Source organism: Crinia signifera, chromosome 3 (genome assembly GCF_055691185.1).
Source record: "Crinia signifera chromosome 3, ASM5569118v1, whole genome shotgun sequence".
NCBI lineage: Eukaryota > Metazoa > Chordata > Amphibia > Anura > Myobatrachidae > Crinia > Crinia signifera.
In genome coordinates this window covers 68,800,981-68,827,309 of record NC_139219.1, presented here as the reverse complement: position 1 = coordinate 68,827,309, position 26,329 = coordinate 68,800,981, and the positions used below count along the sequence as shown (strand labels likewise).

The 26,329-nt window shown below is 48.2% G+C and overlaps 1 protein-coding gene across 1 annotated transcript; it reads right to left on the bottom strand.

Annotated features, from left to right (window-relative positions):
- Positions 1 to 1,216: 1,216 nt before the first annotated feature.
- LOC146063522 (cystatin-like) lies at positions 1,217 to 26,098 on the bottom strand. Its single transcript, XM_083175960.1, has 3 exons — positions 25,775 to 26,098; positions 5,713 to 5,817; positions 1,217 to 1,437 (listed from the first exon to the last, which is right to left on the bottom strand). Exons 1-3 carry the CDS (start codon positions 25,982 to 25,984, stop codon positions 1,366 to 1,368), a joined length of 387 nt encoding a protein of 128 aa, XP_083032086.1. The 5' UTR covers positions 25,985 to 26,098; the 3' UTR covers positions 1,217 to 1,365.
- Positions 26,099 to 26,329: the final 231 nt, after the last annotated feature.

Sequence of the window (26,329 nt, the reverse complement as noted above, 5' to 3'; positions counted from 1 at the left end):
GATAAAAACATTCAGGGATATACAGTAACTGGTAATAAAAGGTTGTACTTCAGTGGCGTAACTATAGTCACGCAGCCCCCGCGGTGGCGGGGAGGCGCTGAGAAGGTGTGGGCACCGGGGGGGGGGGGCTGCGGGAATATAGTTAGCCGCTGCCGTCGGCCCCTGCCACCGGTGATTCTGTCTTGCGAGTCCCGACTCTCCCGGCTCCTGCTGCTTATAAAAAAAGTGGCATTCAGAGAGCCAGGACCCACAAGACAGATGCGGCAGGAGGTACCGGGACCCGCAAGACAGATGCGGCAGGAGGTACCGGGACCCGCAAGACAGATGCGGCAGGAGGTAACGGCTACATGGGGGAGGGTGTTAACCCTATGGGGGAGGGGGGTCGTTAACACTACTGGGGGGGTTGTTAACCCTACTGGGATGGGGGGCGCTGGCAAAATTTTCGGCAGGGGGGCGCATAATTAATAGTTACGCTTCTGTTGTACTTGATGGATGTAAGTCTTATTTCAACCTAAACTACTATGCAACTACATACCTCACAACCATCTCATTTATCGGGGGAACGTCCCTTTTTTGGGAGACTTTCTCATGTTCCTCCCACGGTCGGCAGTGTTCTGCGGCTGGGGGGTGGGCAGTTGGGAGTCCCCCCCTGTCCCCTGTGAATAGACGCTGTGCACATGCGCACAACGTCTATTCATGTAGCCTCATGGTCTGGGGACATAACCACCAGCTCCCAGAGCCATGTGACATCGTTGAAATAGGCCACGACCCCTTGCAGCGTCTCTCCTCCCCGGTTGGCAATGTTGGAAGGTATGTAACTACAGTATGTAGCTTGGGCACGTCAACATTTTCCCTATGCACACCTGCATTTATTCAGTCATGCCTGCAATTTTCTAGGCACTCCCATGAAATGGACGGATAGCATCCCCAAACGCTTGACCTTCTGACTGGCTAGTGAAGGAAAACAAGTAGCAGGATTTAATCACTGCCTGGCATTGCGCACACACATTACGGCTCATATGCATGTACGGCTCATATGCAAGAACATCAATAATTGCCCGCTGTGCAGCAGCGATCAGGTCTGAATTAGGCTCACTGTTGGAACCTAGTTTAACTAATAAATGAATAATATATAGCACATTTCATATATTAAAATACTAATATTTCATAAAATAATTGTAATGCATTTAAATATGTAACAAAAACACATCTTCAGTAAGGAGCAAGCAGAGTTGTTATATTTTTAATAGACAGGATTTCTGTGTATACGGTCAGCTTGGACAAGAATCGTGTAATATGTACGTTTTGTTCTTTTTGGAGAAATTAGCAATCATTAACAAGGTCTGTCTTCTTCTGTCTTCTGGATCATTTGCAATGACTCATTAACAGCTCCTTTCTATTCTGCCATACAACAATGAAAACCGTAAACGAGCATCTCTGTAGAAAGAACACATAAATAACATATTTATCAAGACTTTGATTGCTGAGACAACATGGGTTAAATGAAATAGCCTCAGTTGTGGAGGAGCTGGACTTTTGTACGAGTCTGCATTTATTTATTAACAGTTTCTTATATAGCGCATACATATTCCGCAGCACTTTACAGATAATATTTGATCATTCACATCAGTCCCTGCCCCAGTGGAGTTTACAATCTATATTCCCTACCACATGTACATGCACACACAGACATTCTATGGTTAATTTGTTGGGAGCCAATTAGCCTACCAGTATATTTTTGGATTGTGGGAGGAAACTGGATTACCCGGAGGAAACCCATGCAAGTACGGGGAGAATATACAAACTCTGCACAGTTAGAGCCATGGTGGGAATTGAACCCATGACCTCAGTGCTGTGAGGCAGTAATGCTAACCATTACACCATCCGTACTGCATGTGTTTTGTTTTTTTAAGCAGCAATAATTGACAAAGCAATACCAACATTTATAAACTTGTATGCCTTGTAGAAATAGGGACTAAGTAAAAACTGGACCCGGACAAGACCAAAGAATGCGGGGGTGTCCCGTCCAGGGGGTGTCTTGTCCAGGGGGTCCCTGTGATAGCTTTCACCAGGGACATGGGGAAGGGGAGATTACAGCCTCCCCATGTGGTCCGGACCATTACAGTATTACACCCCCGGACCATGCAGCAAAGCTGTATTCTCACCCTTCTTCTCTCCCTAGTGACAGATGTCAGAGCAGCCCCACTGGACGGGACACCCCAGGAATTGCACCCCCCAGACCGGGGTCCTGTCCAGTCCAGTTTTTACCCATGCTGACGGAAATATCCCTAAGGGAATATAATTGAGCAACGTATCTAAAGTCAAACTCCAGTCATGGATTCAAATCCCCCTTGCAAACACACAGGAACATATGCAAAGGGATAAATTAACATTAGAACCTCCACATTTTAGAAAAAAAATACACCATGCACTTTTTAATAGTTAACCAAGCTTTTGTGATGGCTGGCTTTAACCCTCTGGTGACTGACCACACCCTTTAGCAATGACCCCAATGATCACAGCATTTCCCCAGTAGATCTTTCATTCCCCAGTGTGGTTCTCTATTACAGTTCTAATTAACCATGTATCAAGGGCCATAACTACCGAGGGTGCAGCTGCTATGGGGCCATTGCTGCTCCCCCTCCACCCAGTCATGGGGTGCCTCCAAGTCCCGCTGCTCCAATCCAGGTCATAACATAAAAGCCATCCCTCCCCTCAGTTCGCTGCAGCTGCTGGAGTCAGTAACTCCCCCCCCCCCCCTCTCTTTTTCTTTCTCCGCCTACCTCTCACCTTTTGTACCTTAATTAATGTGTGGAATATGGCTCTGTCGGCTGTAATTTGTAATGTGGCTCTACTTGTCACAAAAGTGCAATGGGTTATCTGCCTGTCACAATGTGTATAATAGGGCTTTGCCTGGCGTAATGTGTAACGGGAAATCTTCATGGTGTAATGTGTGTAATGGGGGGCTCTAACTGGCATAATATGTGTAACAAGGGATCTACTGTACCTGGCCTAATGTGTCATGGAGGCTTTGCTTAGCGTAATGTGTGTAGGCTCTGCCTGGCATAATGTGTGTAGACTCAGCCTGATGTAACATGTAATGAGGGATCTGCCTGGCCTAATGTGTAATGGGGAATCTGTCTGGCGTAATGTGTAGTGGGGGCTCTGTCTGGTGTATGGTGTATAGGGTTCTCTGCCTGGTATAATCTGTAACAGCAGATCTGACTTGAGTATTGGGGTCTGTACCTGGTGTAATTGGGGATATGCCTGTTTTAATAGGGATCTACCTGGTAGATCCCCCTCGTAATGTCCTGACGAAGCTCACTAGCGAAGCGTACGCCGACCGTACACTTCGTGGGCTACCCCCACTCCCCCACCCCCATTGAAATGTACAAATTTTGATCTGTCTAGTTTAAAATTGTGGTACCGAGCAGTTTTGTGAACGTACAGCCCATTGGCTGAGGGCGCACTCATACCCACTTTAACGCATCAGAACTGTTACCCAGTCCTGCTGATTGTGAGACGGCGTGTCATATTAGAGCACGCCGCATTCCAGGGACTGTGGGATCAGCGCTGTTATCGATACGCACAGTCAGCGTGTAAGCACCGCATATTGAGCAGCTGCCGGTGCCCCCATACACAAGCACCGGCTATTTAAATTGTATTTTCATACTGCCAAAACGCTATATATCAGAGACTGTGGGATCAGCGCTGCTATTGATACGCACAGTCAGCGTGTTAGCACTGCATACTGAGCGGCTACTGGTGCCCTCAAACACTAGCACTGGCTATTTGAATTATATTTCCACGCTGCCAAATACGCTGTATACCCTAACTGAAGGGTGTTACACCTACCTTGACAGACTGGTTGGAGTCGCACCGCTCTCTCCCCAATGATTGGGGAGCTTCAGTTTGAACTCAGCTGAGATCCATAAGTTCACTTTCCGCCACACATTTATAAATAATATTAAATATACCCTCTAGACAGTGTATGCACTCCACTTAAAGTGGAAACTGTTAATAGGGAGTGTGGGGCCCCACGTTGTAAGGATAACTTATATCCTTTTTTAATAAGAATATGTATGTCTTCTATGTTTTGTGTCATTTTATTTCGCTATACTTTTAACCAAATATAAATAAAGGTTACATTTTAATAAATCTTCGGTACTTGTTTCCTAGCACGGCCACAACGATCATGATCGTGGGCATCGTGAGGAAAAATCGGGGCCATCGCGGGCATCGCGGCCATCGCAAGCACTAAAAAAATCGGGTGCGATGGTCGCGACGCGATGCCCGCGATTTCCCCATAGGGAACAATGTTAAATGCCTCAATTTAGCCGCGATGCCCCCGATTTCCCATAGGAAACAATGTTAAATGGGTCAATTTACCCAAATCATCATAGGGAACAATGTTAAATGGGCCATAAACCCCCCAAAACACCCCTGAACAGTGAAATGTCCCCCCAAAAGTATTTGACGCCACCCCACGATCAACGCGAACCCGAAGCGTGGCGAGCGCAGCGAGCACGCGAGGGGCGGCGGTACGCGTCCTCCGACCTTTTCATACCCCCACTATCCACTAGGGCGTGGAGTTGAGAATAGAATAGTGTGGCAAGCCCGAAGCGTGGCGAGCGGACGCTTATACCTGTGAAGCCCGCGAAGGGACGCGTTTACCTGTGAAGGTATCCGCGTCCCCTCGCCACGCTTCGGGCTCGGTGGTTCGCTGCGCTCGCCACACTATTCTATTCTCAACTCCACGCCCTAGTGGATAGTGGGGGTATGAAAAGGTCGGAGGACGCGTACCGCCGCCCCTCGCGGGCTCGCTGCGCTCGCCACGCTTCGGGTTCGCGTTGATCGTGGGGTGGCGTAAACTACTTTTGGGGGGACATTTCACTGTTCTGGGGTGTTTTGGGGGCTTTCTGGCCCATTTACCATTGTTCCCTATGATGATTTGGTGAAATTGAGGTATTTAACATTGTTCCCTATGAGAAATCGGGGGCATCGCGGGTACATTGAGCCATTTAACATTGTTTCCTATGGGGAAATCGTGGGCATCGCGTCTGGACCATTTAAGGCTTTTTTAGCCGCATACGACGCGACCGACGCGATTTTGACTATTTTCAATGCATTTCAATGGGAAAATCGGGGGCATCGCGTCGGTCGCGTCGTATACCACTAAAAATTACACACAATGCCCGCGATTGTGGCCGTGCTAGGAAACAAGTACCAAATCTTCTACAGGTGCACCACACAGCGACATTTCTTCCTGTCCAGAACCATGTATACAATTAATTGATGTCCCGTGGTAGCACACCCTCACGCGTTACATGAATTCTTGCCATCAGACATTTATTGAGGGGCCACCATTTGATTTAATTTATCCTTCCTGTGCGACTACCATTTCTTCCTCTCAAATATACCCCCTCGTAATGTGTAACAAAGGCTTTGCCTGGCGTAATGTGTGTAGGCTCTGCCTGACATAATGTGTGTAATATGTTGGCTTGGCTTGATGTCACATGTAACAAAGTATCCGCCAGTTGTAATATGTATTGTGGGATCTGCCTGGCATAATGTCTAGTGGGGACTCTGTCTGGTATATTGTGTATAGGAAACAAATCACTCCAGCCATCTTTTTGTTTGTGATATATCTACAAGTATAATTCATTTTTATTTTTAATTAATTTGATGTTTTCTTTAGTAGAAAGTCCTTACCTTTGATTGTGTTTCCTCATTTGAGCATCCCGCAGTATAATCAGATCCCTTGCAAGAGCTGAAAACGGCTTGAACATCTAGTGAATATTTCATGCCAGACACCACCTAGTGCAAATCAATTCAACCATATAAGATGTGAATTAAATGATCAATATACAAAATATAAACAAAAAAGAAAAATATTATTGGGGACATCAATTACCATGAGATGTACAGTAACTGGATACATTATGTTATGATGGAAGTAGTTACATTTTGTTTTCTCTGGGGCAGCTTTATTTTAATAATTAGTTAAGTGGTGAACTAGAAATTGCCCCTCCATACCGGGGCCCTTATTCTGCTTCGTGCGGTAACGGCCGCATGCGGCCGTTCCGCCGATGTTTTCGGTCTGCGCATGTGCAGAGGCTACTCTGCGCATGTGCAGCCGAATTCGCCGTACACGTATTTTGTCCGCCGCAAAGGGGGTGGATAGGGGCGTGAGGGGCTACGAAGCCTCATTTGCATATGCATACGCCCCGCGTTTCATGGGCGTTCCCATGCAAACGCGGGGCGTACGCATGCTAATGAGGCTATGACGCGTGGGTACAGGGCGGGCATCTGACATCGCCGGATGTCAGCTGCCCGCCCCCATACAAGATTTCACACGGACAAGTGTCCGTGTGGTCTTGTGTAGCGGGACCTGGTGGAGCGTGCGGCCCTGCATTCGATGTTCGGCGACCATAGAATGCAGGTGCTGCTCCCACCATGGAGGAGGCGTATCCCCGTACACATTCATGCGGATCGCCACATGTCCGCGTACGGACGGCCGTGGCGATCCGTATGGAAGGCGGGGATTCGCCTGGTGCGGTCAGAGCCGCATATGCGGCTCCGGCCGCACCGATCAGAATAAGGGCCCTTATCGGGAGGAGCCGACAGTGAAACTCTCAGGTACAACAGTTGAGACGAGCTAATTTGACCTTAGTATTGAATTCTTCACAGATGAGATTAAAAAGAGGCTCAGCAAAATTCAAACAAACAACTCCACAGGTCCGGACGGGATTCATCCTAGGGTTCTAATGGAATTAGCATGCCCTCTGTATTACATTTTCGTGAAATCATTTTCATCCGGTAAGGTGCTGAAGGACTGGAGAATAGCAAAGGTAGTACCATTATTCAAAAAACAACTCCACGGGTTGACCCAGCAAATTACAGATCTGTGAGCTTAACATCAGACCTGTGAGCTTAACATCAATAGTGCGTAAACTATTTAAGGGAATATTAATGGATTGTTTTCAAAAACATTTGGAACTGCACAGTGTAATCAGTATTAACCAACATGGGTTTATAAAAACAATGCTTATCCCAAACAAATCTAGTAAGGTTCTATTAGGAAGTTAGCAACCATATAGAAAGTGGAAATGCTGTAGATGTAGTCTTCCTTGATTTTGCCAAGGCTATTAACATTGTATCACATAAGTGGCTAATAAAATAAATTGGAGGAACTGGGCCTTCGGGTAAAAAATTGTAGATGGGTAGGAAATTGGCTGCGGAATGGAGAACAGAGAGAGTAAATGGTGCAGTTTCAAATATGATACCTGTACTAAGTGTAATGCCACAGGGTTCTGTGCTAGGGTCTCTTAGTTAAAATATTCATTAATGATATTGTTGTGGGTATACTTATTAATGTCTCAATCTTTGCTGATGGCACAAAACTGAGCAGGGTTATTAGAACAGACATGGGTGTATCTATGCTTCAGAGCGATCTAAATAAACTTGATGAGTGGGCAAAAAGTGGAAAATTAGGTTTAATGTGGATAAATACAAGGTTATGCATTGCGGGAGACATAACCAGTGTGCTAGTAATAACCTAAACAGAGTGGAATTGGTAAATCAGAATTGGAAAAGGAGCTAAGAGTACAAATAGACAACAAACTGGAGTGTAGTGCTCAGTGTCACATAGCTAAAAAAAGGGTAATAGGATACTAGCCTGTATAAAAAGAGGCACGGTGATGTCTAGGGACGCAAAGGTAATTATGCTGCTTTCTAAAGCATGGAGTACAATTCTGTTCCCTCACTACAAAAAAAACATATCATGAAACTGGAAAAAGTCCAAAGAAGAGCAACAAAGCTAAAAAAAAGTGTTGGAGAAATGTAATTATGAAGACAGTTTGGACAATTTGGGATTGTTTACGCTAGAAAAGAGACGTTTAAGAGGAGACATGCTTAAAGTGTATAAATATATCAGGGGCCAATATAATGAACTGTCAGACACCCTCTTTGCTTTGAGGAAGGACTCTTGGACACATGAGCATGAGTTTAGACTCGAGGAAAGAAGATTTCGTACCCTTTAAAGAAAAAACTTTTTTACGGTCAGGGCAGTAAAATTGTGGAACTCTGGAGAGGTGGTGTCGGCAGAGAAAATAAATTATTTTTAAAATAAGGTTGGACAATCATCTATTGGGCAAAAGCATCCAGGGGTACAAATACCAATTAAAATCTGTATATAATGAAATTAGATTTCAGTTATATAAGGGATGAAGCAAATAGATCATGCACTTTAATAACAAAGGTTGAACTTGATGGACACAAGTCTTTATTCAGCCTTAACTACTGTGCAACTAGTTAACTGTATATACAATTTACATTTGCCATCCATGCAGTTTGGCATGCTTTTGCAAAGCCATTAAATTGATTTTTGCTGCTTAGTTTATGCCAAACACTAAATAAGCCCTAGGGGTATAGTCAAAACTCTGGGAGGCAATTTAGTCATCTGCCGCCAGGCTCCTGCTCCCAAGGGGGCACCTCTCCTCCCCTGCTGGTTTGAATCAGTTAATTGAAAACCGTTGATACCTCTTCTCTGGCTGACTCCTCCTCCTAACATCATTTTTGCACATGTCACACCCACTATTAAAACCCATGACCTGTCTAACTGGAGACAGACACCTTAATTATTGAGCTATTTGGGGGGCACCAATATTTCTCTTGCCTCCGGCAACTGGGACGAACTTACGCCTCTGCCTAGGGGCGTAAGTTTTACTAACTCACATTGCAAAAGGATTTTAAATATCTGTTGCTATTCCCTGTAGGAAATCTTCTTGTTATTCCTTGTGGCACATACTGAATCCTAAACTCCGGACTGCAGCGTAATACAGCTGACTGCACTGCAAAGAACACTGAGCAGGACTTTCAAAATACAGTTTGACTTGGGATAGTAACCTTTGGCATAGTGGAGTGAGCCACCTTGCCTGAATCATGGTAAGTGAAGGAGCCTACGAGGGTCTACGTTGGCACCAATTGTGGTCAAAAGCAAATTTTAGCAAAAAAACTTGAAAAACTTGTGTCAACATTTTAACCCTGTCCACCTTTTATACCTGTCAACTCTTTACGTGTCAACCTTACGGGTTTGACCTATTGACTAGTTGCTACAATCAGGTCATGATGGGGGTACCAGGGGAGACACCAACAAACAACTCACGAGACTCTGTTATTTGGTGTTTTATATTTGTTTAGTAAAAGTTTGGCCTTACAGAAAATAACCGTATTCCGTCTCATTTGATTTTATGATTTTTTATTTTTATTACTGTTTTGTTTTTGGATTTTCTATGGTTGTGGTAGGAAACATGAGCGTTAAGTACCTCAAAACCATGTTGTATAGCACACACATTCTCATCATTGTAATTAACAAAATAGTAATTAATAATGTGGAGGAAATTTATTTATGTTGCCTAAAGCATCAGATCAGTGTTTAATTATTGATTATCTTCTACAGTCTATAAATTGGCAGAAACTGATTGGTTGCTAATGCTATGGGTATTTTCTCCAATGAATATCTCTCTCTATGGTTTGATACAGTACATGCCCTTAATACTGGGGGTTATTCAGAACTGATTGTGCGGCTGCAAAATCACAGGCCATGCAAAAATCAATAGACTGCACATCTGAACAGCTCCTAGAATGTATGGAAAGGCCTTCCTGTGATAAAATCCTGCTGCTTTTTTATTGCTGACCTTACACAAGTTGATTGACAGAAAAACGGCATTTAGGGTGGTAACTGGCCATTTTCTGGAAGTATCTCATGTAAACGGTTTTATTCATAATATAATAAAGGTTTATTTTAATTCCTCAATCAATTTCTCTATCCTTAGTGCGCCAGCAAAAGAGACAATCCTTTCCTCTCTTTGTTTTTCATTTTCTGGAAGTGTCAGCATAGGCGAATCTAGAATTATGGTAATGGGTGGTCCCAGAACCAGACATAAAAGTAGGGCTCCTTTGCGCGGCGCAGCCGCGCGGTAAAAAAGGGGGTGTGGCCTCATGTGAAGGAGGCGTGGCATCACAAAAGGGGGTGTGGTATTACACTTTAGACCATACACAGTAATGCCCATTACACATTTTAGCAAACTCCGTAATACCCATTACACATAAAGCCACACGCCGTAATGCCAATTACACATAAGGCCACACACCATAATGCCCATTACACATTGTGCCACACATCATGATGCCCATTACATACTATATAACAAACCGTAATGCCCATTACATATTTGCCACATAAGTGCTGCTTACCTACGTGCTCCTTGCTAGGGGGTTCTTGCTTGATGGCACCATAGTACCCATTACACATGATGCCGCACACCATAGTACCCATTACACATGATGCCGCACACCATAGTACTCATTACACATGATGCCGCACACCATAGTACCCATTACACATGATGCCGCGCACCATAGTACCCATTACACATGATGCTGCACACATAATGTCCCTTACACATGATGCTGCACACATAATGCTCTTACACATGATGCTGCACACATAATGCCCCTTCCACATGATGCTGCACACCGTCATGCCCCTTACACATTAAGCCACACATTATGCGTAATGCCCCCACATACCGCCACTTGTAGCATCCCTTAAGCAATGCCCCCAAAAGTGCCACTTACTGTAAATTTTTATATGAGCCTTCGCTGCTGCTGCAGGGAGAGATGGAGAGCGGTGCAGCTGCATTTATGGGGAGAGGAGCAGAGCGCAGCGCAGAGCACGCTCCCACTCCCCTCCTAGTGTCCCCTCTAGCCGAGTGGACATTTGAAATATTGTGCACGCTGTTGTTGTGCGTGACGTCGGGGGAGCACGCCGGGCGCCGGCACCACATGATTAAAGGGGGGTGGGCGGGCTGAGGAGAAAGCGGGGAGAAGAATTGGAGCGGAAGCTGCAGGGGTGACAGTCATTGACAGCTGGGCAGAGAGCAGGGGGCTGCCCAGCTGTATTCAGAGCACTGCAGGTCACGGCTGTTTCAAATACAGAAAATGCAGGGATTTACCCAGGTATATTGTCTCAGGATTTTCTGGTGTAAGGGGGAGAGACAACCACTCCCCTCTCCCTACCCCCCTTTAACCAACCAGCTCTATCTTCGGAACCAAATGACCCATTTACATGAGACCAGTATCATATTGAAGAACTTTTGAGCTGGCTTCAAATGATTTTGGTCCCGTGAATCTGGGCTGTTTGGTTCCAGAGAAATCTGTCCTCAAAGAACATAAACATGTCATGAAATTACATTTAAGAAATGAAAAAAAAAAAAAAAACGGTTTAACCTCAATATCCCTGGAGCCAATTAACCCATATGGATCCAGCCTGGTATCAGATTGAAGGCCCAGCGATTTGGGTTCGACTGAGATCAACCTCGAGCTTCAGTGATGCCAAAGGGGGAACTGGCAGCCGTTGAACTGGGTGGGGGTCGGAATTAGCGGGTCCCATGTTATCCTATAGGGAAAACGTTCCAGCTTTGCCTGGCAGTATCTCCGGTTCCCAGGGAGCTAGAGACACGGGGCTGGGCTCGTTGGAAAGCCCCATCCCTAAGCTACAAAATGGGCTAATGGGTGGTCCTGTGCACCCCCGGACCACCCCCTAGATTCGCCTATGAGTGTCAGGTATGCCCAGAAATTTTCAGGGAAGTCGTGTGACATCAGCTCCAGCCCTGAACAGCTTGGTTCTATTGAAACTGCAGAGTAAGGCCCTTATTCTGGTTCACTTGCAGAGGCAAATTCCTTCTCATATGGACAAAACCATGTGCACGGCAGCTGGGGCAGGTGTAACTTGTGCAGAGAGAATGAGACCCTAAGGATCATCTGATACAAAAGACTGTCTTCACTCTATGCGCCTTTGAATAGTATTCTAAAAAAAAATTCTGTATGGTCTATATTACGGAGGTGTAAGTGACACCTCAGAGTTATACTTTATGGGCTGCATTTGCACCATTTACGATCACTGTATCAATTGTTTCTCCCCTGCTACTATGTACTCATATAGGAAGGCACCCCGGTGAGTGGCAATCCTCACATTCATAAGGGATACATTCAATCTCAAAAGACCAACCCCGGCACCCTGATGTGGAGAACCGCTACAGGTAGCTAACTCTCACTCTCTACCCCCTAACCTTCCAATCTAGCACCTATACCTAACCCCCGTACCCCCACCATCTAAGCCTCCTACCTGCAGCCTATCCCTAACCTCCCCCTTGTGACTAAACCTAACCCCCCATCCCCGGCTGCACACTAGCTCACCCCACATACTACAGTGTGTTTGAGATGCTGGCTGACAGTATTCCTGCGTCGGCATCCTGATGTTTGCTATGTTCCTGCACCAGCCTTGTAAGTCACAAAGGGGCACATTTCTCACTGAACGCATGAACACCCAAGAACGCATTGCAGAATGCAATCACATTCGTTGAATATATCACCTGGCACAGGCAGGGATAGGGCTTATTATGATGCCGAATAGGCTATGCTTGCTTGGTCACTTGGCAGGGCCGGCGCTACCCGCTCAGCAGAGGATGCAAAGCAGGGAGGCGCCAGCCGAGAGAGGCGCACTCACTTGCTCTGCATCCCCCGCTGTCTGTGTGCTGCTGTCAGCGGCTGCTGCTGCCGCTCCTGTCACACTATATGACAGGCAGCAGCAGCAACATGATCTCCTGCGCAGAGCCCACACACACACTGCTCCTCCGCGCTGCAAACAGCACCGCCCCCTCACCTCCATTCAGTGGGAGCATCAGACAAGTCACAGTGCTCTGCTGCTGCTCTCTGCAGTCTCAAGGTGTGTACACACGGGTGCGATATGGCTTATCGCATACCGATTGTGTACTATTGAGGGCTTGCGAGCCCGATGAGCTGCCGATGCGCGCTCCCGAGTGAGCGCAAATCGGCAGCGACATAGTGAGGGCAGCCAAGACTATATAGTGCAGATCTGCACTATATAGTCTTTGTGCCTGAATACTCACTCACTATAGCTCCGGCGGCCAGAGGGTGAGGGGCTTCTCCTAGGGCTGCGCTGCAGGGCTGATGACCCGGCCGGAAGAAGTCCGCCTAAAGAGGAGGGCGGAGGGTGTGGCCTGATGTCTGCACGGCGGGGGGGGGGAGCTGTTTGATGTGCCCCGACCCCGGGTGTCGCAGCACGCTGACATCCCGGCACCCAGTGGTGACAGCTATACTATGCTCTCCTTCATGTTCCCACACACGGTCGACATACTGCCGTGCGATGCAAGTCCCGATGCCATCAGATCGCATCGGGACTCGCATCGCACGGCAGCATGTCGACCGTGTGTACACACCTTCAGTCTGTACTTTGCTTCCTGCTAGAAGCAGGAAGTCAGTCACACGCTGCTGCACATGTGACTGTGCACCGGAGGAGCCCAGGACGGCCAGGACACAGGAGATGAAGATAAGCAGCCTTCTCCACTGCCAGCCACACAGAAGTTTCTGGTAAATTCTACTAATTATAAAAGGGTTTGGGAGAAGTAATGTGTGCTAGGGGAAGACAAAATGTACCTAAACAATGTTTCTTGTGGGGGAGGGGAGGGTGGAGGAGGAGGACAATTTATCTGATCAATATGTGCCTGGGGAATTCTTTATACTGTACCTGAGCAATGTGTGCCGGGAGCGGGGAAGGAATGATGTATTAATGTGTGCTTGAGAGGAATGGCGGATTAATGTGCGCTGGGGAGGGGCGAAGGAATGGCATATTAATGTGTGCTGGGGTGGGGCGGAGGGATGGCGTATTAATGTGTGCTGAAGTGGAGTAATGGCGAATTAATGTGGGGTGGGGGAATAATGTATTATTTTTTGGTGGGGCGGAGAAATGGCACATTAATATGTGCTGGGGTGGAGGAATGGCGAATTAATGTGGGGTGTGGCGGAGGAATGGCGTATTAATGTGCACTGGGCTGGGGCGGAGGAATGGTGTATTAATGTGTGCTGGGGTGGAGCAAAGGAACGTCATAATAATGTGCGCTGGGGTGGGGCAGAGCAATGGCATATTTGTGTGCTGGGGTTGGGCAGAGGAATTGGGTATTTGTGCGGTGGGGTGGGGCGGAGGAATGGCTTATTTGTGTGATGGGGTAGGGCGGAGGAATGGTGTATTTGTGTGCTGGGGAGGAATGGCGTATTAATGTGTGGTGGGGTAGGACGGACACCAATTCCTTTTTTGGCACAGGGCACAAAAAATTCTAGTTACAGCTCTGCTATCGGGCACATTATGGGGGTTATTCTGGTTCACTCACAAAGGCACATTCACTCTGTAATGGACAATACCATGTGCACTGCAGGGGGGCAGATGTAACATGTGCAGAGAGATTTAGATTTGGGTGGGTTATTTTGTTTCTGTGCAGGGAAAAGACTGACTGCTTTATTTTTACACTGCAATATAAATCTCACTTTGAAGAAAAACCCCACCCAAATCTAATTCTCTCTGCATATGTTACATCTGCCCCACCTGCAGTGCACATGGTTTTGTCCATTTGAGAAGGAATTTGCCTTTTTCGAGTGAAGCAGAATAAGGGCCTATGTGTATAAGAGGCCCTACTACTACGGGCATTATACACCTTTTATTCTCAGCGTCTGTCACACGCTGCCTTATTGTAAAGTATGGGAGGGCGCAAATTTATAGTTTGCAGGGGGGCGCCGAACACCCTAGCACCGGCCCTGTCACTTGCAGGGACGTGCAGTCAGGGGAGGCAGTGCCTCCCCTGTCATTAATGATTAAAATAATACAAAGAAGATACTTATGACACATATTCTGTCTCATAAGTATTTTATTTATATTAATTTAATCCTTTTTAACTGTGAAATCATGTTTTAATTGATCTGGAGGCACCAAAAGCGGTGCCTCCAGTTGCCCTGTACAAATGGATAGAAGCAGGGGGGCGGACAGGGGGTGGGGACAAACAGATGGCTGTAAAAGCCCACTAAAAGTGCATGCCTAAGCGGCACCTTTATAGGTGCCTCAGAGACAGGGGCGTGAAGCTGCGCCTGCAGTGCAGCTTGCCAGTACCTTTCTGAGCTGATCCCTGGGGCTGCGGACGAAGAGGCAGAGCTGCTGTACTTCTCCTTAATGCCAGCAGCAGCCTGCCGTGCTCTTCTCCTCATAACCTGGCCCGTTGTTCAACTGCACAGGGCAGCGCTGCACGGCTCGTCCGTCAGCTCACCCCCCAGCTCATGCTCCTCCATGGCCGCCTGTACACTGCAGCAGTGCTGGCTGACGACTGTTTCACCTGTTATGCGGCCGAGTGCAGTGAGGAGGTCGTCAGGCAGTCTGATAACATGCCGCCGCAGCCTGCCCAAAAGCCCAGCTCATCCCGCAAGTGTGTCCACCTCAGTCTAAAACTGCAGGTGCCGGCATTGCAGTGCGGAGCAGAGCTGAGCTCAGCAGCAGGAGGATCAGCGGCACCGCTCCCCAGTCCCCTGATTGCCTGTCATGTCCAGCGCCGGTCCCTGGGGCTCCCAACTGCCAGCAGCAAGGAGTATCCGCAGATAGCCTCATGCCGGACTCTCAGCTTCCAAATAATAACCCCTCTCCTTACTGTGAGTTATAAAAGTATATGGGGGGGGGGTTATGGTCGGGTGTCGTCGGCGGGATGGGGGGTCGGTTGTCAGCGAGGGGGGGGTGCGGGTGCGGTAGTGGCTGTAACTGTGCCTCTCTGTACACAGCCACCACCGCACGTCACTGGTGTGATCAATTAGCTTTTACCATCTCAAAATGGCGTTAGATAATATTGGAAATACCTCACATTTTGGGTATTCGTAAATCTGGGAGCATCACATCCAACAAAGAAACGTAATGTTGATGTGGCTGCCATTGGGATTGGATGGATTGCAGCAGATATCGGAGATATCTTCCACAGTCCCTCCTTTATACAAGTCGCAGCTCCCAAATATTCCATTTTGAACTGGGCAGCAAATAAATATGAAAATAATACAACACAGGGAGCACAGATAGTGCAGTATTTTAAAAAAAGTAAATGATTTACTTCAAATATGCATGTACATTGTGCAATATACAAACTGCAATATCAGGGTGCACAGGCTGTATATGGACATCGCTTCCAATGCCAGATATAAACCAATCCCCAACACCATGGAGTCTCTCCAAACGGGTATGGATCATTAGGTCTACACCACAATGGTCGACAAGCATTGGGTCGGCACCATTAGGTTGACATGCAGAAAGGTCGACATGGGTCTAGGTCATCATGGGTCTAGGTCGACAGGTTATTAGCATTAGGTCAACATGGGCAAGGTCGACAGTCAAAAGGTCGACATGAGGTTTTTCACTGTTTTTTTTTTACCCGAATTTCGACACAGACGACATTGAAATTAATCCGTAGCACCCCGTCCACTCACCATGCTTCAGGCACGGTGTCTCGCTATGCTCGGCACACTATTTTATTCTCCCACCACACGCTAGTGGATGGTAGGGCATGAAATACCGCTTGTTGGTACATGTTGGCTCAAAATACAGTGAGAAACCACATGTCAACCTTTTGACTGTTGACCTTGCCATGTCGATCTAATGCTTGTGTCGACCTAATGACCTGCCGACCTAGACCCATGTCCACCTAGACCCATGTGACCTTTCTGAATGTCGACCCAATGCTTGTTGACAGGGGCGTAACTAGAACTTTGTGGGCCCCATAGCAAAATTGTGAAAGGGGCCCCCCCAACCCGAATGTTGAGAGGAGAGAGAGACAGGGGGAGGGGGTGGGGAGGGGGTTGAGCACTACCTGACTACAGCACAACCACAGGTCTCTGCATTAGGCCCACCCTCTAAATACCTGTGATCTTAGCACTGCAGGGAGTAGGTCAGGCTGGGGCATACTTTGCTGCAGTGTGGGATGGCTGCTATGTCCTCCAACACATATACTTAAATTGAACAGGCAACAGGAGTACACAGGCACCAGGGCACACTGACACACACATGTTGTATAGGGACCAGGGGCACACTGACACATACACACACACAGCGGCGTAGCTTTGTTTGGAGCGCCCCGCCGCCGTTAATGGGGGGGCGCCCCCCCCTCCCCGTCCGTCCGGCCAGCCCCCCGTGCCCCCTCCCCCCATTGCCGCATGCTTACCTGTCCGCACGTCCCGGCTCCCCTCCTGGCTTCAATAAATTCTATGCAGACGGACCACGATAAAATGGCCGCCCCCATACCGCAGACAGTTTCAGAGAACAGTCTGCTTTATGGGGCGGCCATTTTATCGTGGTCCGTCTCCATAGCATTGATTGAAGCCAGGAGGGGAGCCGGGACGCGCCGACAGGTAAGCATGCGAGGGATGGGGGCGGGGGGATTACTATAGCACCGCACCCCCCCCCCGGCGCCCCCATATGCACAGCGCCCCCCCACAACCACGGGGGCTGCGGTGCTATAGTTACGCCACTGCACACACACACATATTGTATAGAGACCAGGGGCACACTGACACACACATACATTGTATAGGGCCCTGGAGCACATTGGCACACACACACACACACACACATTGTATAAGGACCTGGGGCACACTGACCCACACACACATTGTATATGGACCAGGGACACACACACATACACACACACACACACACGTATTGCATACCTCACAACAGTCCCGATTTTAGCGGGACAGTCCCGATTATCAGGGCCTGTCCCGCTGTCCCACCCGCGGGCGGCAGTGTCCCGCGGTGTGGGGGGGCTGTTGGGAGTCCCCCCTGTCAGCTGCTAAGCAGCGGGGAATAAACGCTGTGCGCATGCGCACAGCGTCTATTCCTGCAGCCAGGGGGCTGGGGGCATGGTTAGAGGCTCACAGAGCCTCTGGGTCATGCCCCCATAGCGGCAAAATGGGGGCTTGGCCTCGCGGGAGAGCAGCGAGTATAGGCCACACCCCCAAATTAGGCCACGCCCCCGAAAATTGCGGCGCGCAGCAGCGTCCCGCCTACAGACCTGGCAGAGTTGGGAGCTATGGTATTGTATAGGGACCAGGGACACACACACACATATACATTGTATAGGGACCTGGAGCACACTGACACACACATACATTGTAAGGGCACACTAGTGCACACATACATAATTTGTAAGGGCACACTGAAACACAAACACATAAGTTGTATGAGCACACTGAAACACAAACATGTACATACTGTAAAGCGTACAGTTAGCCGAGACATGTAATTTCCCCCTCAGATACCTCTTTGCTGCGCTGTCTTATTTGTGTCAAGGACAGAACTTGGAGGAGCAGTCAGTGGGGCACGGGAGCGCTGCATCCCCCATCTCTGACGGCGTTGCCACAGCCACATCCCTCATAGGTCCAGACGAGTACCGCAGCAGGACTCGGAGATGGCGTCCTTGGCTTGCAGCTATTTGAGTGGGCGGGCCCTGTACGGGATGCGGTGATGGCAGAGGAGCTGGGGGGAGGCTCTAGCCAGCAAGGGTAGAGGCTGATGCTCTCCTCTCTCTCCGAGTTCTCGGGAGCAAAGAAGGGTGAGCGCCTGAGCGCTGGCAGGCTTTTGAGGCAATCAGAGCGTGCAGGGGGGGAGCAGCGGGCCCTGGGAACACCTCGGGCCCCATAGCAGCTGCACCCTCGGTAGTTACGCCACTGCTTGTTGACCCAATGCTTGTCGACCTAATGACCGTATCCCCTCCAAACACACTCCTGGCTCTGTTTCTGAATGATGATGTCACTATGGCCCTTATTCTGATCGGTACGGCCGGATCCGAATATGCGGCCAGCACCGTGCGTCCTAAACCTCGCCTTCCATACGGATCGCCAACTAAGTCCGTACGCGGTATGAAGCTGTCCGAACGGACCGCACGTGTATTTCTCATGAATACACCTCTTCCATCTCAGGGAACCTCCCCCATCATTCGATGGTCGCAGAACATCGAATGCAGGGCCGAGTGGTCCGCCAGCTCCCGCAACCTCAGACCACACGGGCATTTCTCCGTGCAAAAGCAAAGATCTGGGCGGGCAGCTAACATCTGGCAATGTCATATGTCCGCCCCCTACACGTGCGTCATGGCCGCATTACCATACGTACGCCCAGCGTTTTCATGGGAACGCCCATGAAACGCGGGGTGTAAACATATGGTAATGAGCCCAAACAGCCCTTCACACCCCTCTCCACCCCCTGTTCGTAGTGTACACATTTCATGCGGAATGTGGCCATGCGTCCGGCTCGCACATGCGCAGAGACGCCTCTGCACATGCGCAGACACAAAACATCGGCGGCACGAACGCACGCGGATATTACCGCACCAACCAGAATAAGGGCCTATGTCTGTGTCATCACATATTTGGAAACCCACCCAAGGGAAATCCTGCGTTTTCCCCTGATGTTATAGGGTATACCAGGAAAAAAACAGTGAGGTGCTGTGAGGGCAATGGCTGGGGAGGCAGTGGCTAGTAATAGTGACAAAACCAGAATAATACAAAGATTATATATTTATAAGTTTGAAATCTCTCACTTGTATTGTTTTAAAAAAAAAATGTCAAAACTGTGGAGTGTACTAGAGTATGCCAAGTGAGGCTCTGCGTGCCCTGACCACACGCCACCCCCCCCCCCCTTACATCATGTTATATGCTTGTGGTCCCACACACTGTGTATTTGCAGCAGGAGCCACAGCAGCAGGCGGTACGCGTCCTACGACCTTTTCATACCCCCAGTATCCACGTCAGCGTGGAGTTGAGAATAGAAAGTGTGGCGAGCGCAGCGAGCCACCGAGCCCGAAGCATGGCGAGCGGACGCGGATACCTGTGAAGCCCGCGAGGGGAAGCGTATAGCTGTGAAGGTATCCGCGTGCGCTCGCCACACTTTCTATTCTCAACTCCACGGCGAAGTGGATAGTGGGGGTATGAAAAGGTCGTAGGACGCGTACCGCCGCCCCTCGCGGGCTCGCTGCGCTCGCCACACTTCGGGTTCACTTTATACTTGGGGGGTGGCGTGGGGGTGCATTTAACCATTGTAAGCACCCATTAGGGTGCTTATACAATTTATAATCGCATTGCATCGCATTGTTTGGCATTGTATGCCATATACAATGGCATACAATTTTAAAATTGTATGCCATTGTACAACATCGGCCGATATCGCGTCGCATCGCATACCATCGCATGCCTTATGGTCTGCAATGCGATGGGCGCCGTGTTAGTACACAAGTACCAATGATATCGTTCAGTGTGTACTCACAATATTATTTGTCAAGGCTTGACAATGATATCATTTATAACAACAGTGGTAGAGTCTGTACGGGGTTTAAGATTATCAATAATACAAATATATGGCACACGATCATTTTCTCATAAATTAAACGTTATCATACACTTTTTCTTTGTATTATTTTTCTGGTTTTAACATATGGTCCAAAACGATAAAATTGGACAGCTTAAAGGTTATACATGTATGTATCATTCATTTGTGCACCCCATTAAAAATAATCTTCCTTCCCCTTGATGCTACAGTATCTATGTTATTTGTCTGTTTCAGTAACAATTCCCCCACCAACACTGCACTTACTTACTGGGGGGGCTATAATTTTTCTAAATATCATTAATCAATATCCTGTGTGAATGACTTATAATGCTTCTGGCCAACATCAGAACAACATATTGGCCGCGTCGTTCAGTGTTTTCCTGAGATTTGTGCTCTCCCGCGATATCTTCCTGGAAGTTATCGTGTATGATGTTTGCTGCTAAATGCATCCTACTGTATACTGTGCAGTCATTGTCTGCGTCATGCAAGTGTGTATACATTTGCTGATCTAGTGTCACATGGGGTGTTGTAGCAAGTCTGAGAATGTCATTCTTCCCAGCAGTCAGTATACTGATCAGCCTTTCACATTGTTGCTACAAGTTAAATGGTACAAACAAAAAAAGGTACTTATGAGTTATCTGGGCGCCCGATTTTTTGATTGTATGCCTTAAGTTAAGGCATACAATCAGATGCGATGCGATATCGCATCGCATGCGACCATCGGATGCGATGACCCGATTTTTCCATAGGAATCAATGTTAAAATGGACGGAGTCCATTTTAACATGGAATTCAATGGGAAAAAGGGGTCCTCTTCATACCCCTACTATCCAAGTGGGCATGGAGTTGGATATAAACCTGTGGAGAGCGTAGCGAGCCACCGAGCCCGAAGCGTGGCGAGCGAAGCGAGCCCCGCGAGGGGACGGTATTCTATGTCCCCTCGCGGGGCTCGCTACGCTAGCCACGCTTCCGGCTCGGTGGCTCGCTACGCTCGCCACAGGTTTATATCCAACTCCATGCCCACTTGGATAGTAGGGGTATGAAAAGGACCCCTTTTTCCCATTGAATTCCATGTTAAAATGGACTCAGTCCATTTTAACATTGATTCCTATGGAAAAATCGGGTCATCGCATCGCATCGCATCCGATGGTCGCATGCGATGCGATGCGATGTGCCCGATCCGACCCGATTTAGAAATCGGGCGCCCGGATAACTCATAAGTACCCAAAAAAATACTTCCTTGGCTACTTACTAAATAATATGTAGCAAATGCAAAATATGTCTGATAATACATACCAAAAAATGGGAGCTCTAAATATATGTACCAAACATATACATAGCACACCAAACACACATACACAGCACACCATACACATTGCACACACATATCTGTACATAGCAACAACTCACACATCATATACATATTGCTCAGATACATACTTCAGGACACCATGCACACAAAATACACACACATACATATCACACACACACACACACACACACTCACACATTAATACAGTTGGCATTAATAATTAATAAAACGGTACTTGTATACTTTCACGGCTCCCATCGCATGCCATCGCATACCATATGTAGGGCATGCGATGGCATGTAATGCAATGCGATTTTTCCGTTTTTTAATGCATTTGATGTAAAAATCGCATGCCATGCAATGCGATGCTATGCGATGCGATGCTATGCGATGGCATGTGATTTTGATCACAAATGCATCCAAATGCATTTAAATTAGTAGCAAACATGTTAAATGCACCTCAAATGTCTTTTTTCACACTGTACCACCCCCACTATCAACGCCAACCCGAAGCGTGGCGAGCGGCGGCGGTACGCGTCCTATGACCTTTTCATACCCCCACTATCCACGTCGGCGTGGAGTTGAGAATAGAAAGTGTGGCGAGCGCAGCGAGCCACCGAGCCCGAAGCGTGGCGAGCGCACGCGGATACCTTCACAGGTATCCGTGTCCCCTCGCGGGATTCACAGCTATCCGTGTGCGCTCGCCACGCTTTGGGCTTGGTGGCTCGCTGCGCTCGCCACACTTTCTATTCTCAACTCCACGCCGACGTGGATAGTGGGGGTATGAAAAGGTCGTAGGACGCGTACCGCCGCCCCTCACGAGCTCGCTGCACTCGCCACGCTTCGGGTTGGCGTTAATAGTGGGGGTGGTACAGTAACAAATGCCCTTTGGGGTGCATTTAACATGATTTTAACACATGTCAATGATTTCTGTGAAAAATCGCATCGCATCACATGCGATGCGATTTTTTCCTATACGATGCCCATCGTGGGAGCCGTGATACTACACAAGTACCAATAAAACATACCCCAACACACACAACCACGTTAATTAGCGTTCTATGTATATCAGAATCCCCCCCCCCACACACACACACACACACACACACATTTTTTACTCCTACTCTATTTTCCCAAATAGCGGGGTCATCAGATTCCACACATAATGCCTCTCTGCCCCCATATCAGTGTCATCTACTCCATGAGCCCTGATCTCTCCATATGTAACTGCTCCCAGTGTCCTCAGCCTCCTTCACCCCCAATAACTATATCAATCTTCCTCTTTCATAGCAATGACTTTAGGCCCCCTGAGGATCCATTTCCCATATGTATTTGCCCCCCATCAGGGCCGCCACTAGTAATATTGGGGCCCAGGACTGACCTTCAGCCCCCCCCCCCCCCCCCCCGTGCCGGCACCCCCTCCCCCGCCCCCCAATTACTATTACTTACCAGCGGTGGCAGCGGTGCAGCATCTTCTTCCTCCGGGACTCGGGGCTCAGAGCACTCACTGCACAGTGCAGTCTGCAGAGCGCCGAGCCCCTCTGTATCCTAGGCTTGTGCTCTGCAGGCTGCACTGTGTATTGTGCGCATCTAACCGCAGCGGCTCCGGGTGGGGGGATTTGTGCGGAGGGGAGGGGGGTGTGCGGTGGTGCCGTGCCACTTTGGGCAGCTGTCCGGGCCCCTCCAGAGGACTGGGCCCGGGACAGCTGTACCCCTGGCACCCCCCTGTCGACGGCCCTGCCCCCATAGCAGTGTCCTCAGCTCTCTGAGCCCTGCCCCCCCTGCCATGTAGAAGGTACACGGCGGGCGCATCCCCCCCGGGACCGAGTCAGAAAGGAGGGGGGCGGGGGACGGGCGCCTGGGGCGCTCAAAGAGGTTACACCGGGCCTGTATGTTGGGAGGTACTGTATGCAGACCTATAGTGTATATATATATTACAGATACAATTGCTTGTAGTAGCCTATTTATCTTTCTTTCTGTTGCTCACACACAAGCATACCTCCTCCCAACATGACCCTCTCTGACCAGGAGGGACACAATGCTCTATTCCTGCACTTTCTTCTTAATGTATGATTACCATCCCCTGTGTTTAGACACCTTTCTTGCCAACTTACCTGTTAAGAACAGGTGATGTCAATCATAGATTAAGAGGGAACTCAAGAAACAGTGCATTGTGTCCCTCCTGTTGGGAGGTATGCACAAGACAGAGATGACTACTTAAAGTTTATTTCTTGCTTTCTTGCTTTCATTGGGATCAGCACTGCATATAGTTAAAGCCTGACATAAGCGCGGGTGCAGACAATTACATTAATATTCAGCCTTGTGTACACATCTTATTTCTTGGCTTTTGTTAAAACATTTTTCATCTGACATACAGTTTAAAAGTTCATGTTAAAATGTTGAATACTTGAAGTCCATACACACGGTGCAATTTTGGCTTATGACTTTGATTATAGTCAAAATCATGGGTCTTCAAACTGTGGCCCTCCAGATGTTGTGGAACTACATGTCCCAGCATGCCCTGACAGTTTTGGCATGCTCTTATAGAAAAAAATGTGGCAATGCATGTTGGAACATGTAGTTTCACAACATCTGGAGGGCCACAGTTTGAAGACCCATGGTTATAATGATAAGAAAATTAGCCAAAATCGCACAGTGTTTGTACTGCTTGCAATATGGATGCGCACCCAAACCCCGCTTGGGGGAGCAAGCAGCAGTGGCGTCTGTGTGGGCGCTGGCACCCGCTCGACGCACTGACATGCTGCTGCCTGCGGCTGCCCACTGACTGAGCACTGGAGGAGAGTCAGCCACAGCGCGGGTGCGGCCATGGCAGAGATGACAAATCCCCCCACTGATTAAATTTACTGTACACAGAGCCAGCTATTGGCTACTGTGTAGAGGATGGGCAGGCGGATGGGCGTGCTAGGGCGGCCTGGGATGCGTTGGAGTCAAGGGAAGCAGCAGTGTATGCTGGTCTCTCTTCCTCTCTCCTGCTTCAGCTTCTCCGTTATGCGTGTGATGTCATCACGTCACACGCTAGGGAAACACGCTGTAGAGGAGCCTGGGGGAGGCTACAAACCTTTTGGCAGGGGGGAGCAAAATTTATAGTTACTCCACTGACTGTATAACATGCCATTTGACCTCGATGCGATGCGATTTAATACAAAATGCACCGGGCACATATTGCACCATGTATGGGCACCTTAAGGAACTTCAAGTAAGACATCTGTCTGGTGTGTGAGCAACAGAAAGAAAGAGCGAGAATTAGACTACTACAGTACAAGCACATTTGTTAATATTGTTTTATTCCAAGCACTGGTTACTATGTAAATGCGTGTCTATATATTTGGTACAGATACAAGGAGCCAGATGTATCAACTAGCATTAAGTGCATATCTGCACTTAACGCTAGTTAACTGGGGGAGATTATGTTTATACAAATGTACTAACAGCACACCCAATGTGCACAAGGCACAGCCCGCTGAGTAACACTCGTCATTGCTGTTCCCTGCAAACCCCCCTCCAGCAATTAGCGGCCAGGGCGATGTATTAACAGTCTTCAAGGCATTAAATCGCCTGGGCTAGCGCTGTCCTATCCCCACAGCAGGGACAACGCTAGCCCTGCTGCTGGGCTCCGGGCTGAGCTCAAGATCTCGCAATAATAGTATCTCACACATATCAAGAGAGCCGGCCGGGGGGGGACAGCTCTTTTTTTTTTTTATATTGTGCATGCACAGTAAGAAGAGGGTGCCGATAAGGAGAGCCGAGGAGGCAGACAATAACGTCTCTCCTTATCGGCAGTTCGGGGGTTAATACATTAGGGTGCCCGCTTCTCTTCATTATGCAGGAGAAATGGGGCCCGCAATTTTACAGACATAAATGGGATTTTAATACATCTGCCCCAGGTCATGATTTTCTGTATAGCCCAATACACTAGACCAGTGGTAGCCAACCCTAGCCCTCGAGAGCTACCAACAGTTCACATTTTGAAGACAACCTAGCTGCTGCACAGCTGCACTCATTAATCACTGACACATTTTAAAAGATACACAGATGGAGCTAATTAGCTCACTTGTGATTCTGTGAGGAGACCTGCAAAACATGCACTGTTGGTAGCTCTCGAGGACTAGGGTTGGCTACCCCAGCACTAGACTATTCATTTTCTATCAGTACAGAATTAAGAAAACAATAGATATTACTGACCTGCCTCTTGACTTTATGAACTTTGCTGATACTAGTAATTTGCTCATTCGTGTGGCCTTTGTTGTATTCTTCTTTGGCAATGTCCAGAGCTTCTTGAACACCTCTCGTATTCTCATTGACTTCGTGCCAGCCTCCCATTTTATTCTGTGCAAAAACATTTGCCAATAGAGCCAATGTGACTACGGCGAGTATGTTCCAGAACATAGCCATTGTTAGAGATAGGATCTTCTGCGGAGCGTTTGTGTCTGTGGTGGCTCTTTCTCTTGTCCTGTTTAAATGTACAGAAAACAAACAGAGCCTCCAGTATTTAAGCTGCTGGAACCCGCAGCTTGCCAAGTCCTTTCTGCTGAATCATATGTTAGTCATGCAGCTGGAACTACAGAGGGATGCGAAGGAAAACATTACAAATGCCAGAGAGGGGGTAAAATCCTCACCCCCCTTGCTAAACTGACCTGCTTTACTTTTGTCTCAGTTGGAGACAGAGAAAACATGTTTCCAAATGTACATAAATCCGGATCTTTAATTTATATCACAGAGTGTTAAATGGGGTACATG

Coding starts and splice junctions, on each gene's coding strand:
- LOC146063522 (XM_083175960.1), bottom strand. CDS start 25,984: ATGGCTATGTTCTGGAACATACTCGCCGTAGTCACATTGGCTCTATTG. Junction 5,818..25,774: donor TTCATAAAGTCAAGAGGCAG/GTCAGTAATATC, acceptor GATTTGCACTAG/GTGGTGTCTGGCATGAAATA. Junction 1,438..5,712: donor ATGAGGAAACACAATCAAAG/GTAAGGACTTTC, acceptor TTCTTTCTACAG/AGATGCTCGTTTACGGTTTT.